Below are 15,921 nucleotides of genomic sequence, written 5' to 3' on the forward strand. Positions count from 1 at the left end.
AATTACATAAAAACTATATTCATTTGTGTATTAAATTGCCAAAAATAATTTTTTAAGACATAATTTTATTAAAAATAACAGCTAATTAATAGAAATTAATTTTATTATCATAGATCAATTATTGAATGAAAAAATTGCGAAAAATTTAAAAATGCGAAATATCTTTTTAAAAAATTAGAATGTGCAATATTAAAATGTGGTCTCACAGCTTATTAACTAACATATTAATTACTTTAGAAGATTTACATAGAAGTATTCATCAAATGAATAAATTGAAAGTGATTAGCAGCTTGCCTACATGCAGTTTGCGCTTAGATTTTTATCAAATATTTACAAAATAAATAAAGGGATTAAAGTAATCAACTAAAAAATATATAAATAATCAAATTAAATATCTAATATTTTTTAAGGTTTAATTTTTTTTAGAAGAAAAAGAAAATCAAGATAAAATAAGAAGAAAAAGAAAAGAAAAAAAAAAAATCTAAAGACAAGAAAGAAATCCTCAGTATATCAAATATTATGTCAGCTTAATCAAATATTTAATAAGAAGCTAATAACGCTGGTAATAGCCAATAGTAGCAAAATGGCAAACCCGGCAATTAATAAGCAAGAAGAAGCAAAAACAACAGTGCTAGCAATAATCGTAGGGTAAACCAAAGAGATAATATGCCCTTAAAGGCTCTTAAAGGACCCAAAGGAGTCAACTAATTAGATCCAAATATCTAGAATAGCAATATTATGATGAATAACAATGGCAATAATATGAATCACTTTCACCATCACAAAAATAATTAAAATGGAAATTACAATAACAACATTAACAACCCTTAGTTCTATCCCTAAAATTACTAAAACAAAAATAACAAATTTAATAATAGAAGAAACAACAAGGTTCATAATAACTACGGTAGCTTTGCACCAATTAACCCTTTTAAATTTAATCAACCTTTCGTAAAGCAAGAGAAGAAAGCCTATATCGATTTAAAAAAGACCAAAATGTGTGCTAACTTCGCAGTATATATTTTTTGTTTATAAATTTTTATTTACAAGCTGCTTATAAAGGAAATATTTGAATCCTTATTTATACTCTACTCTGCTACTCTGTTTATCTATTCATCTTTTTACTTCATAGATTCCGCATTTTTATAGATTTTCAACTTTACTAAGAATTTGCTGGTTCTTTAGCAGAATTCATGCAAATCTTTAAGTTAAATAAGTAAAAATAATCATCATATAAAAAATGAATGAAAATAGGTAGTAAAATATAGGAAATTTTTCATTTAGCGATTTTATAGAAGTAAAAAAGATAGTAGAAAATATTATAGTAAAGTTAAATTGAAAGGCTAATTGATACTTTATAAAATATTACAATCAACAAATAATAAATGACAAATTTTTTAAAAATAAAAATAGTCTGGTAACTGTTTAAAGGGTGATTAATGCTCTTTCGCCCACAGTGAAGCTGAATTGAAGTAAAAGCCTGATTTAAATAAAACTAAGTTATGTGAAGAATTCGAAAAGAATAAGGTATGCAATAATGAAAGTTGTTGTTTTGCTCATGGAATCGATGATTTAAGACACACTGATGACTTTTACAAAACATCTTTGTGCTTTAACTTTAGCAAAGGTAATAACTTAGCAATTAGTCATTAAAAAAATGCTATAATCTTTATAATAATAATAAAGAAGGAAAATGCGAAAACGGAGATAAATGCAGATATGCACATGGTGAAAATGAATTGAAGAAAAGGTAAAAATTAATTTACTTATTAATTATTTAAATTTATAAAAATTCATACTTAATTTCAGCCCAATAAGAGAAAAAAACGAATCTATCGATGAAGATAATATTCTTAATTTATTAAATAAATCCCGCTCTCATTTAAAAATTTTACAAATTTAACATTAAAATTTTTTAAATTATAAAATAGAAATAACCTTGATTAAAAAGTTACAAGAAAAAGACCATACAATAATGGTAGAAAAAATAAATATGGAATGATGATGAACAACTAAGCCATGGATCCTCAAGTAATTATTCTTTTCAAGCTAAATTATTTATTTTTAAAAGTTTGCAAAATACTTAAAAAAAATCATTTTAAAAAATATTTTTATAAAATTTTGCATTTCTTAATGAATTTACAAACAAATAAATAAAAGTCTGTCTGTCTAAAGCGGAAAAATATTGACTATAAATTAAATGAATGAATAGACATTTTTAATAATTATTTTATTAAATATAAAAATAGCAATTGAACTTTATTTTTATGCTCCAAAATTTCTCCCAAAATATGCAATATGCTAATACTCCAATGAACTGAATTTAGCTATGAAAGCAAAAACACAAAACACAATCAACCAAATATCTATCTAAAACACTCTCTCCATTCAATTGTGCTAGTAATAATATAATTGATGTGAATACTAAAAAAATCTTAACTATTTAAACCGATAATAATTTATTTATATATTAATAAATACCATTTTCTTCTGCCTTTAAATTTTATGTTTGATATTTTATTAGCTAAAAAATATTAATTATCAACATGAAAGAGGATTAAGAAGTATATATATAAGTCTTCGAATATTAATTATAAAGAAAGGCTTATTTTTTTAAGATTTTTTTAAAATTTACTCCCATTTAATTATCCTTATAAGATTATAATAAACAAGTATGGTTTATATTCATCCATTTATTTTATAATCTTTTGTATAACTAAATATAATATAAAGACAATATTTATTTATTTACTTATTTTATTTATTTATTTTCTCATTTAATTTAATATTATGAATAATAAAATTTATCATTTATTATTCAATGTCCTTATTTATTATTGAATATTAAAGCATTATGTAAAAATAAATTATTTTCTTCTTCTTTATGCTTAAAGAAAATTTAAATAATTTAAGATATTATAATTAATTAATTAAAATAATATTGAAAAATTAACATAAAATTAATTTAATTTTATTAGATTTTAATATTTAAAAAATATTTTTGTTAATAGCTCTTCAATTAAAACAAAAATAGTTCATGCATGAATTAAAATATTAAATAATTCTTTTTGACCAATCATTCAGGGATTAAAGATTTATGGTTTTGGTATTTGTGTTTTTATTTATACTTCTAAAATAATCAGGAATAATTAAGCATTAATTTAATTTATCTTTGAGTTGATTTTTTTATTATCAAAAATTTTTGTAAAACTATAAATAAATATATAGTTTATGAAATCAACATCTTTAAGTGCAATTAAAACTAAATAAAATTTAGATGACTCTCTTGATCAAGAAGATGTAGATTTAAAAAAGCTAAAAAGATCTCGTTTAATGAATAAAGAAGTCATGGATTGGGCTAAAAAAAGGTCACTCTCTGCTATTAAAAAATAATATGTGCATTACCCATAAGATTTGAAAAAAATATAAGAAATAAAAAATGTATTTCTATAAATAGATAAAGATGGCTCCAGTATTAATTTTAAATTTTATTATTTTTTAATTATTTAAACTATTTATTACAGGATCTTTGGATAAAGATGAAATAAATGAGATGTTTTCTAAATATGATTTCTATATTGATCCTGACTACCTTGATTAGCTTTTTAGGATAGTAGATGATGATCAAGATAGTATATTACTTTTTTTATGGATATAAATTAATATTTCTTATTTTACTTTAAGATGCCTTAAATTGGTAAGAGTTTAAAAAATGTGCTCTAAACGATAATGCAACAAGAGGTAACATAAATTCTGCACAGCTACTTTTACTTAAAAATAATTAAATTAAAAAGTGTTTAACTTTATGATGAGAAAAGCTAGAGAAAGAGCAAATCAAAATAAAACAGAAAGGAGACCAATACAAGTAGTTTAAGATATTAAAGTTGAAGATATGGATAATTATGAGTAATACGAATAAGCTTTGCTTAATTAAGAAAAAGAATAAAAGCTAGCCTAACTGATAATGATAGAAGAGACACCTCAGATGTAACTTAATTACATACCTTTAAGATTTCTCGAAGTTATCAGCTATTTGAGCTATCTTTCCAACAGAGATGAAATTCTAGATAAGGTTAATAAAACTAATGTAAATTCAATTTAATTTAATTCATGTCTTTCCTTTTTAATTTTAAGCTGAAACTTAAAATTTAATAGGAGGTGAAGCAAAAGTTTAAGGTCTTTCAAGACCTTTTTAATTGCAATAAAGATTATTCTGATTCCTACATGAACTCTAAAAAATAAGAAATTGAGCTTTTAAGATAAAGAAGAAGCATAAGTATTGATAATAAATAAAAGTAGAGAATTACAATTAGGAATTTTAAAGATTTAAATTCTTTTCTTTCTAGGATGACTGTGGTCCCTTTTGATGCAAATTAGAGAAGATAATAAAATTAGGTAATTAGTTTATAATTTTTTAAATAAATATAAAACTTATAATTTTTAAAATAGATTTCATTCTAACAAAATTAGAATAATAAATTTGAAATGATATTTTCATATTATAATTTAATTTTTAATTTAACTATCTTATGAATAGTTTCAAAGCGAACCTATACCTTTAGACTATAAGGAAAGAAAGCAGTATGTAAGAAGCACTACTTTGCAGCAAGAATAGAGTTTAACAAAATTATTAGTCAATAAATCAGAAAAATCATTAAAAATTCCATAACATTTGTTATCATTAGAAACTATGAAATCGTAGCAAGTAAGTAATTTAGCAGAAGTAGATAAAAGCATTTCTAAATTGCTTTAATAAAATGAAAAAATTAAGACCGAAATAACTAAAAATTAATTTGTTATAAGTGATAGAATTAAATTTTTTGTTGATAAAGCAAAAGAGAAATATAATTTATAACAATAGTAAATGCTTTCAGATAATAATTCTAAGAATTAAAATTATTCATTATATAAAAAATAAGAAAAAATAAAATACCCTGAAATAAATTCAAAAATAGCAGAAAATTAAGATTAATTTAGACCTAACAGCACTGAAAAAAGCAACCTGAAATAAAATTTGGATAAATACTATTCTTATTTTAATAGAAACTCAATTAAAGAAAAACTGAAAACAATAGGCTATATAAATGAAGATAATAGTGAGTTTAATGATCACGAAATTTCCTAAAATAATTTGAATAGTAAAAGTATTCATAATATTAAAGATGATCTTCTCCCCTCTGAATGTATTTAGTCAATAAATTAAATTAACAAAATAGACGAAGAAAAACTCAAAAAATGTCTAGGGTTTTAGAATTTCTCTAAACTCATAGGCAAAAAAATTAGATATTAAACTCCTCCAAGAATCTAAATTGTTTATAACAAAAAAGTAGATAACAATACATAATAAAATTAAAATTTACTTTAATGCTAGGAATAAAACAAATTTAATTTAAATTTATAATAAAATACTTAATTCAATAATCAAAAGATTAATTAATACCTAGAAAAAGTAAATTAATAAAAAGTTAATCCCACTTTAGCAACAGCTAAAAGAATTTTTGGATCTTCGTAGTCTATTAAAAGACATATAAATAATTATTCTTCAACCAAATTAAAGAATTAAAATATTATCAAAGGTGAATAAATACCTGCAAAGCAAATTAAATTGATTACTAAATGGATTGAAACTGTTTCTGTTTCATAAAATGAAAATTTGTAAAGTGAATTAAACATGTGAAATAATTCTCGAAATTTCAAATAATCTCTTTTAAAATAAACAATATTTAGAATATTTTTTACTAAAATTCAATAATTAGTTAAAAAAATATTTAATTTTCTTTATATTATTATAGATAAATTATAAACGAATGTCAAAATGTATTAAGATTTTTAATTATTTATATTAGTTTTATTTTTAATGAAACCTACAAAATTATCACTTTCACCTATTATCTTTTAGTTAATTAAGATTATATTTTATAAAATCTTTTATATTTTGATAACTTTGAAATAAAGAAAATTTGATAAAAAACAAATATTTCATTTTCTATAAAAAAATCTATTAAATTAAATTTAAATCTGCATACTAAGACACAACTTATATGTTCATTCTTTTTAAGAGGAAAAGTTAATTATTTTATTTCCTAATAAAGTAGGGGATTATAAATAATAATCTTAACTTTATGTTTATTATAGAGTTCTTGCTGATTAGTTGTAGCCATTACAATCTATTTAAATTTTATAATTTTCTTAATATTTAAAATTTATAATTAAATAAAAAGCTTTACTGTTTAAAGTTTAAAAGTTGTTGGTCTTTACATTATTTGTCACAAAATCTGAATTACTTTCAGGATCTAAAATAAAAGAATTTATTTCTTGTTAAAATTTTAATTTGTCTGAAAACTCAAAATTAGTTTCTTTCATTTTTACAGAAGATATAGTTTTTTTCGTAAATAACTAAAATTTTGTTTCTATTTTTACAAAATAAATTATAATTAAAATAATAAAAAATTATATTTACACAATTGGTATTGATGAATATCCATTAAAATTTACTTCTTTTACTCATCACTCATATTAGAGTAATTTTAAAATACTTTCTTTACTTTATCTTTTATATTTGGATTAATTTATTTTTAATTTATTTTTTTATTAAGCTATATTCCTTATAAAAAACTTAATTTTTTAGATAGCTTATTAATAATTTGAGTAATTAATTTTTTCAGTTAATAAATATATTAAGTTAAAATCCTATTTATCAAGAAAATGATAAAACTTATATTAATAATAACTATTAATACTAATGAGCAATAATAAAAGTAGCTAAAAGGATTTTGATATGAGAATAATCCAAGCAATATTGTTAATCCACATATGATAGTAGATAATAAATCTATTTTATTAATTTCTTCTTCTTAAAATGGTTTTACATTTTAAGAAATTATCCCATAAGCTGCAATTACTATATATACAAGGAGACCTTTGATGTAAATTTGCTATGAATAAAAGTTTAATAATACAATTATGATTATTTTCTAAATCATTTTTACAAACTCCCAATAATAGCCCTTTTGCTTATATTCATGATACAAGAATCCATATTTAATCTTAACTTAAGGATCATCTAATTTTTATTTATTTACTCTTAATATCGTAAATAATAAAATTGGTAAAACCAATATCCACAGAATAAAAAATGGTAGCAAAATAATCAGGAGATATTTAATATGCTATTATGTGTAGCACTCAAATGCAACATTTGATAAGATATAGTTTGTATCACCTATAGTCCTACATGACATCAAGGAAATAATTTACTAAATTAAATCAGGTTGCAAATATATTATTAAAAACATAGCTGCTGTTGAGAGTTTATAAGTAGGAAAAGGTTATCTCTCCTTTTAAATCAACTAATAAAAGATTATACCAATTAGAAATATCATAAAATAAGCAATTATAGTAATATGAGAAAAAATCAAGTTCATATATATAATAGGTATCTCTGTTTCAAATTATATTAATAAGCAATCTAAAGTACTCAAAGTATACTTTACAGGCTATCCTAGAGAAAAAGAAAATACTTGTATCCCTAAAAAAATAATTAAATAAATAAATAAATATATTTGTATGTGTAATTTAAAAAAATTGTTATTTTACCTTTTGGGACTTCTAAGTTAAATGTTGTTATTGAACTAACTATTTAGAAATAGTTAGTCAGAATTTTAATAAAAACACTCTACTTAGATTCTTAATATTATATCTGGCTTTTATAGTTTTTCTTACAACTTGTTATACTTTTCAAATTTAAGAGGCTTTTCTTCTATGTTTTATTTTCATTTTAACTTTTTATTGTTTCTAAAGTTGAATATTTGTTACTTTGCGTTTTTATTCCTTTAGAGAATGCGCTTAGTAAAATACTTTTTGCTGTTTGATATTTTATGTTTTAAATATTTGATTAAATTGATACAGTCATCGAAAACAATGTCCAAATAGTTAAACTTAGCAAACCATATAAATTATATTTTACTTTATCACATTCAACACAAGAATATTTACTCGAAATTGAATATGATTTTCCCCAAAAGCTTCCATACAGCTTTATTAACAATTATAGAAATTAAATCAATTAAATTTATTTTAGTAGTTAATTAAATTTTTACATCACACTCTTCACATAGAGCTCCTACATGTCCCTCATAGCAAACTTGATTTCCATAACTACCACCAGCACAATTTTTTTATTAGTTTTCACATAAAATGATCAGACTACTATCAATGGACTTTCTCCAATAACCTTACATTGTTACAATATTATCTCCCCCTTAACAAATTGAACCTGTAATACAATCTTAGCATGGTTTAACATGAAATGAGTATTACCCTCTCTAGCAAATATCACACTCAATTAAAGTGCTATATGATTTAATTTATTCTCCTGAAATACATTCTCTGAAATATACTTTGATTTTAAAATTATAGTTTTATTAATATTTATTCGTAGATGTATCGATATTGTAAATTTAGTTTGAATAAAATAGAAGAGTAGTTGATGATACTGGAGTGCCAACTAGTTTGAGTTAATTGAAACGAAAAACTCTTAATTTTTAATCATAGTATACATTTTAATCTCCACTTATTTAGTAACTATTATAATTTTATGTCAATTAATCAATTTTAACTTAAATATTGTAAATTTCTTATTCCTTATCTATTAGAGGATAAATTACTTCATTTTAATCATTCATTAACTTGAACTAAAGATCTTCTAGAGTTCCACCACTTCTAAAATTTTGTAAAACTATATTTCCACTTTCAAATGTTCCATTGTATTTTTTTAAAAGCTCTTAAAAATTTGCTAAATTTAATTTGTTGGCATATGAAAATGAATCATCGCCAAAAATAAATCCATGATTATTTTTAAAACTATTGGTTACCAATAAAGGAGAAATACCTTACTAGAATATAGCCCCTCCAATTTGTGCTTAGTTAAATTAAAAATCAGATTATGAAATTATTATATTTTCATCTTATGGGTTAAGTATTGTAGAAGAAATAAATATCACACCACCTCTTCCATTTACTGATTTATTTGATATAAATTTCGAAGATTCAATATTGAAATTAAAAACCTATTTATTTAAAAAATAATTTATGATCATAAATCAATTGTATTAAAAATAATAGAATACTATAGCACTTTATAAAAATATAGCTATAACACCTCCATCGTATAGTGAAGTAACTTTTTCAAATCGAGATTTCATGAGGATATTTTCTCCTTATAAGCCATTAATAAAAATAGCTCCTCCAAAACTACTCTGTAGAAATTTAATAATTTATTAGGTGGAAAATAAAATTTAAAATCTTACTTAAATTGATCTAAAGATAGAATCTATAATATTTACACACCCGTTTTAAATGTAAAAAACCCCACCATTACAATTTGCACAATTTATATTAGAAAATAGAGAATTATTTTAAACTTAAATCTTAGCATTTATTAAGGAGATAAGTGATTAACTTATATCTGGTGGGTTTTCTATTATAATATTTTAGATTATTCTTTGACTACTAGTCAAATTTATTTCCTTAAATGTAGAATTATCTATTGTAATTTATCCTTATGATAGCTAAATAAGGTTTTCTTTAAACTCACAATTAGATATTTATGTATTTTTTAAAGTAATATTTGAATTTTAAGATGAAATGAGCAAAGGGGCTTTTGAATTTTTATTTTTTATATTTAAATTTGATATATTTGAATTTTCTATAGTAACTTAGGAGCTTAAAATTGACAATAATGTTGACTATTGACTTTCAGGATTCTTTAAGATTTTTTGAAAATAGGGTGAAATCGTTTCAAAGTATTATTATGTAATTTAAGAAATATTTTAAATTTTTATGGATAAATATTATCCTATTATAAAAAAGTTATCCTAAATTCCTTTAATATTTGTAATTTCGCCTCCTATAATTTCGATTGTTGATTAATTTGTCTTCTAATTATAATATCTGTTTAATTTTTAAAATAAATATTTTACTTAATTCATTTTTAAAACATTCATATATAGCTAATATTATATGTAAATCCTTTGAATAAATTTCTTTACTCAAAAAAAATTTTCAATAAAGTCTAAGTTTAAAATAAATATTACTCTATGCTAATGGAGGAAGCTTAAGGACTGAATGTATAAATATTATCAAATTAACACTATTAAATTAAAAGATTAAATTAATTTCCCTTTGAATCTACAGAAATAGCTCCTCCATCCAAATAACTATAACCCTCAGAAAATTAGCTGTTTGAAAATTACATTATCAAATTTTATCCAAATGACTATATGTAAAAAAAAGAACCCTTCTAAGCTACAGATTAACTAAAATTCGAATTTAGCACCTACAATTAGTTTATAGCAGCATTAATTACACCTCCATATTAGTTAAATTACTGCTCATTTTGATTACTTTTGCCATAGTTAAACGATGATTTTGCAAATGTGCTATTTATTATTGAAAGTTGATCACTTTAAACTCTAATATTATTGTACCTTGAATTACTAAAATTATTTTCAAAAGTCATATTTAATAAATTAACTATTCCTACAAGACTTTCAATCCATATACCAGTCGTAGAATATGTTAGCGAGTTTTCAACACTACTAAGTTAATTATTTTTAAATGTGATATTAGATATTTATATATCTACTTCATAACTACTTTATATGTGAATTGGATTCACCTAGGAATTCAATTATATTTAGCTTAAAAACAAATTTTAAAAAAATCCCATATATAAAGTGAATACTAACTGTTTATAATTATCGTTTTTTATATCAATTAAAGAAGCATCTTATACAATTTTTTAATTAAAATCTAAGTCTTTCATGAAGACATTTAAAGCTTCATTTAATTAAAGGCATCCTTAATGAGCTTAGCTTAATAGGTTTTTATTAATATTTTATGAATTTGAGCAGTTAAAATTTGTAATATTAACAAACTAAGAGTATTCGAATATTCCAACTGAGATGTTATAATGGTTTATTAAATTTATGCTATTCATTATTATATTTTAAATTTTATTTGTTTGGAAAAATGAAGCTGTAACTAAGTCTTATGCTGATTAAATCTAAAGAGAATTATTGTAAAACATGGTATCTTGAACTATTAATTAGTGATTAGGTTGAGATAATATTGAATAAAGCGAATTAAAAAAGATATTATTTGTCTTGGTATAAAATGTATTGTTGGACATTTAAATATTTTTAAATGTAAAAGTTTAATTAGAATGGTTGAATGAAGTGATTGTTTAAAAAATATTATTATAACAAAAAGTATTATTTTATATTTAAACATTAGAGACTTCAAAATGACCAGCTGTAAAGAGAGGTACATTACTTTAGCTATTTTAATTAATCAGACAATAGTTATTTTCCAAAATTAAATTTTATATAGAAGCTTGCACATTTGTTTACTGAGATAAAATACTGAACTATTCCCCAAATTTAGAGTTACTGATAGTTAAATTAGAAATACTGACCTATTTTTTATTATTGTATTTATATTAATATATATATAAAGTTTAATTAAGTAAATTACTTTATCTATATTTATTGTAGAAATGAAAAACTTGTTGTTCCTAAAATTCTCTCCATTAAGAGTATAGTTAAATACTTAAATAAAAGAATTGTCTGTAATAATATTTTAGCAAGTTGTTGAGTTATCATTTGAAGATATTAATTAAAGGTTGATAATATTAGCATAACTCATTATATTTAAAAATGATAACCCACAAGACTGATTAATGAAGTTAATTTGTATATTTTATAAGCTGACTTAAAAGTAATTAGTAAATTTCATTTATTTATCATATTAAATTTGTGCCAACTATCTTGATTTACTTTTAATATTCAAAGTAACCATATTTTAAAATTAAAAATCTAGAAATTATTCATTTAAAATTATAGTATTTGATGGGTCTAAGATTATATCAATTTCAATGTTAATCAAGTTTGAAACAATATCTTTATAATGAGAAGCCTGTTGTTAAAATTTTTTAAAAATAAATATTTTTTTTGACATAAACATTATTTACTGTTAATAAAGCTTGGATGAAGCTATTTGAAGTTGTGAAAGGAATAAGCTCAGTTCCTTTTCCATAAGTTGATGTATTTAGTTCTTATTAATTTGTTACATTAAAATAGAATAAAGTTTAGCAACTTGTGCAATTAGATGGATCTATTAAACAATCTGAGAGAGGATAAAAAATAAAACTAAATAAATATTATATCCATAAAGTATTGTCTTTGAGTAGTTCTATGTGTAAAATATCAGATTTTTATTAGCTTTATTATAAAGACATGAATAAACTAAAATCGCTAGACTGAGGATTATACTTAAAAAGGTAAGTAATGCTGACTACTTTATCAGGGACAGCTATGATAGATATTCTTGAAAATGCTCTTAAAGTAATTGGAATAGAAACTAGAGTCATCAGATACTGTTAATGTAAGGTTTTAAGATCGAAACTATAAACAGAACCATCACCACAAATAACAATTAGCTTTTTTACTAACTGATAGTAAAATATATCTGCTAAGAATACTTTTAAACATTTAGCTTTTTTTAAAAAATATTAAAATTTAAAGTAATTACTTAAATTTAATCTTTAAAAATAAAGTTTGTTTTTTTAGCTCAAATTATATTTGAAAGAGAAAATTTTATATTTTATGTTTTAAAAATATTGCTAAATATTTTGCTTCTTGATTTAAAAATTTTAATATTTTTTAAAATCGTTAAATTTTTAGTGATGTATGATAATATAAAGTTTACCTAACTAAAGACTATATTTAAACTAATAAATGGGAGAATTTAAATCCCATGCATATATTTTCCCCTATTCATCAATACCTATTATTTCTGGATTATTCTCATCTTCGATTGTTGCCAACGCAAAACCAGTATTTTAAAAATTATCTTCTTACAAAGGAGAAGTAAGCAAATAAAACTAAGAAGTATTCTAAGCGTTTACCAGATAAAACAAACCATTAATTTTCTAATTCAACAAAGATTTATCTGGAAAAGATAAAACCATCCATGTAGAATTTGCATGGTAAAATGGATCTAGTGTCAATCCTACAACTTCCCAATTAATATCATGGTTACCAGTATTTTAAATTGGTTGAGGCTATATTTAATTTATATTTAATATTTATTTGAATAAAGTCTTTGGGTTATGTTTTATTAATTAAATAGTATAAAGAAAACCAATTTCTGTAAATAGAACTTGATAAATATATTTTTTATTAAAAATAAATCAAAATTTTTTTATTTTTTCTTTTATTCTTTTATTCTGATTCTAAAAAAAAAAGTATACATAATCTGTTAAATCCATAGGAATGATTAAACTAGTTGTTACATAATCAGTAGTGTCTCTTAGCTTAGCAAATAAGCATAATTCACATCCTCTTACTCTATAAATGCTGTTGTTATTCTAGTATAGTCTGTAAGAAAATTTATTATTTTTTTAGTAAAATTTTTCTTGCAAAGTTTCAATTTTATTATAAACAAGATTAGTATTTTATGGAACTAATATAAAAGTTTGATCAATTCCTTCATACGCAAATCTTCTTGAAAGAAAATCAGTATATATTACTATTAGAAAAATCAGTATTAATTTTATTTAATATCTAATTATAAATTACTTAATTAAGAAGAAAATGTCCTGGTTGAATAGTCTAATATTTACACACTCCATTGATATCCCATATAGATTTATGTAGTACCCTCTACTTTATACCATGAATATGGTGTATCATACGAAATATATGGGCAGAATACATTAGGTTTCATATTATATTGATCATCTATAATAATATCAACAAAATATATCCAATTATCAGATTAAGCAATTATTACTGGTTTATTGTTTACTTAAGTATATGACATATAGCTAAAATAAGAATCTTGCTACTCGTTATATAGGTCTATTTTTTATTATTTTTATACAAATTTTAGTTAACATTGAAAAATTTTACTGATGTTAAACTTTTCTACATATTATCCGCTTTCAAAATCTAAAATCTCTAATCCTATTAATTAAATTTTTACGCCTGCCACAAAGATAATATCTTCATTTGGATGCTTATCAAATAGTCTATAATTTGTATAAATAGAGGAATCTTACTTTGCTAATAAAAATTTAGTAAAAATTAAATTAATAAAAAAATAAAAGTAAATAATTAGTAGCTACTAGGATTAATGATGCCTAAATACTTTAACTCTAGAGTGTTTATATCTAAACTGGCAGCAGTTAGTCCAATTACAGTAGAAATAATTATTATTTTGTTTTTAGAACATTTAAAGTCATACATTTTAAAATAAAATTATAAACTGTTTTTGGTTTAATAATCATATTAGTAATCAAGAGTTTTTTATATTTCAGCTTTTTATGTATCAAACAAATAAATTCTATTATACTAATTTAAAAGAAGGGCATATTTCGTCTAAGGGACTACTAAAATAGATACGATATTATTTATATCAAGATATCGTATTGATTAAAATGTAATAGGGTTTGCTACAATAACTTTGCCAGAGCTTAAAACAAGAATTTAACTTGAATATTCTATATACTCCATTTAATTTACAGTAAACTCAGCTTTTTGTTTCAAAAAAATTTAAGTTAATTGAAAATTAATTTTAAAAATCTTACTCCTCACTTGATTAATGATTGTTCCAGAAGCTGAACTTAGATCAACGAAATATAGTTAACTTTATCCCATATTATTTTAATGTGAACTACCAGTTGATATTACCATTATGTTCGTTTGAGGAATCTTTAAGAATGCGTTTGCTACATACTAATCATCATAAATAAGACCTAATCATAATTAATTTTAATCAATAATTGGTAACTAAACAAAAAATTCAAAAATTCTAATTTTACTGTAATACTAAAGAATTTAAGGGCATTATTAGCACATAGAACAAATAATTGATAAAAAAACCAATTATAATTTTAAATAAAATCTATTCATTTTCTATTTAATTTGTTAATTATTCTCAAGTTTTTTAAGTATCTTTAATTACAATTCAATCTTATTGTGATTATTAATAATAAGTGATTACTACTTAATTCTTTTTGCTTACTAAATTTTCCAAAATAATTTAATTTTCCCTTTTTAGTATTTATGGTTAATATCTTATTTCAAAAGTGGCTTTAAGCATTTTGTTTCAATGGTAATTATAATTTCTATGGTTTTGTTTTATCGACTTTTTTAACATCAAATAACATATTAATTTCAATATTTATAAAAATGAATACTAATTTAACATAAAAAATTACATCATATAAGACATGAAATATAAATAAAGGGATAAAAAATATTTTTTTTTTTCTTCTACACAATAAATTTTAAATACTTTAAAAAAAATTATTTTCTATATTTTAGGGGCATTATGTAAATCCTAATGATACATCTTGCAAATTAGATTAATTAACTGATACTTTAATATTAATAATAAAGTTAGCAAAAATTTTTAATTTAACAAATATATTTATTAAATAAATCAATGTTAAAATGAATGTAAATGGTCAATTTCTAATAATTTTTTTTTTACTGAAAACTTTAAATTTAGCTTAGAATTTTTACTTAGAATATTTTCCAGTATGTTGATTGTAGACATTATAAAGAAGTATGCTCCAAATAATTATGTCAAGGTTTATATTTTAAAGCATAGACATTCCCTAATATGTTTAAAATTCTGATAAGGACTTTAATTCAGTTAAAATTCATAAATTTCAATTAAGGGTATAAAAATAGTTAAAATAATATTTCAATTACTTAAACAAAATTAAGGCCAAATTAATATTATGTCCATTTGATAAAATTTTATCTGAAATACCGAATATGTTAGTATATAAAATTTCAAATTATATTTAACTCAATCTGAAAATATCAAACAAACAGTTATTATATTAGG

The 15,921-nt window shown here is 21.7% G+C and overlaps 3 protein-coding genes across 3 annotated transcripts; 2 read left to right on the forward strand and 1 right to left on the reverse strand. All coding sequences in view use genetic code 6, as the record gives it.

The window, feature by feature from the left end:
* Nucleotides 1–519: 519 nt before the first annotated feature.
* On the forward strand, nt 520–2,321 carry TTHERM_00584860 (zinc finger C-x8-C-x5-C-x3-H type protein; the record flags this gene model as incomplete). Its single annotated transcript, XM_001032592.3, has 5 exons — nt 520–1,014; nt 1,414–1,627; nt 1,687–1,750; nt 1,932–2,031; nt 2,250–2,321. The coding sequence occupies 5 exons, from the start codon at nt 520–522 to the stop codon at nt 2,319–2,321; spliced, it is 945 nt and encodes a 314-aa protein (XP_001032592.3).
* A 910-nt stretch (nt 2,322–3,231) lies between these two features.
* Nucleotides 3,232–5,677, forward strand: TTHERM_00584869 (EF-hand protein; the record flags this gene model as incomplete). Its single annotated transcript, XM_001470603.2, has 6 exons — nt 3,232–3,472; nt 3,525–3,632; nt 3,685–3,741; nt 3,795–4,087; nt 4,156–4,395; nt 4,538–5,677. 6 exons carry the CDS (start codon nt 3,232–3,234, stop codon nt 5,675–5,677), a joined length of 2,079 nt encoding a protein of 692 aa, XP_001470653.2.
* A 682-nt stretch (nt 5,678–6,359) lies between these two features.
* On the reverse strand, nt 6,360–14,921 carry TTHERM_00584870 (transmembrane protein, putative; the record flags this gene model as incomplete). Its single annotated transcript, XM_001032593.2, has 15 exons — nt 6,360–7,528; nt 7,597–8,035; nt 8,100–9,068; nt 9,129–9,257; nt 9,309–9,951; nt 10,095–11,476; nt 11,536–11,976; nt 12,032–12,555; nt 12,769–13,123; nt 13,313–13,590; nt 13,641–13,922; nt 13,974–14,126; nt 14,189–14,596; nt 14,651–14,818; nt 14,885–14,921. The coding sequence occupies 15 exons, from the start codon at nt 14,919–14,921 to the stop codon at nt 6,360–6,362; spliced, it is 7,377 nt and encodes a 2,458-aa protein (XP_001032593.2).
* Between the last annotated feature and the right edge of the window lie 1,000 nt (nt 14,922–15,921).

Source organism: Tetrahymena thermophila (assembly GCF_000189635.1).
Source record: "Tetrahymena thermophila SB210 genomic scaffold scf_8254444, whole genome shotgun sequence".
Classification (NCBI taxonomy): domain Eukaryota; phylum Ciliophora; class Oligohymenophorea; order Hymenostomatida; family Tetrahymenidae; genus Tetrahymena; species Tetrahymena thermophila.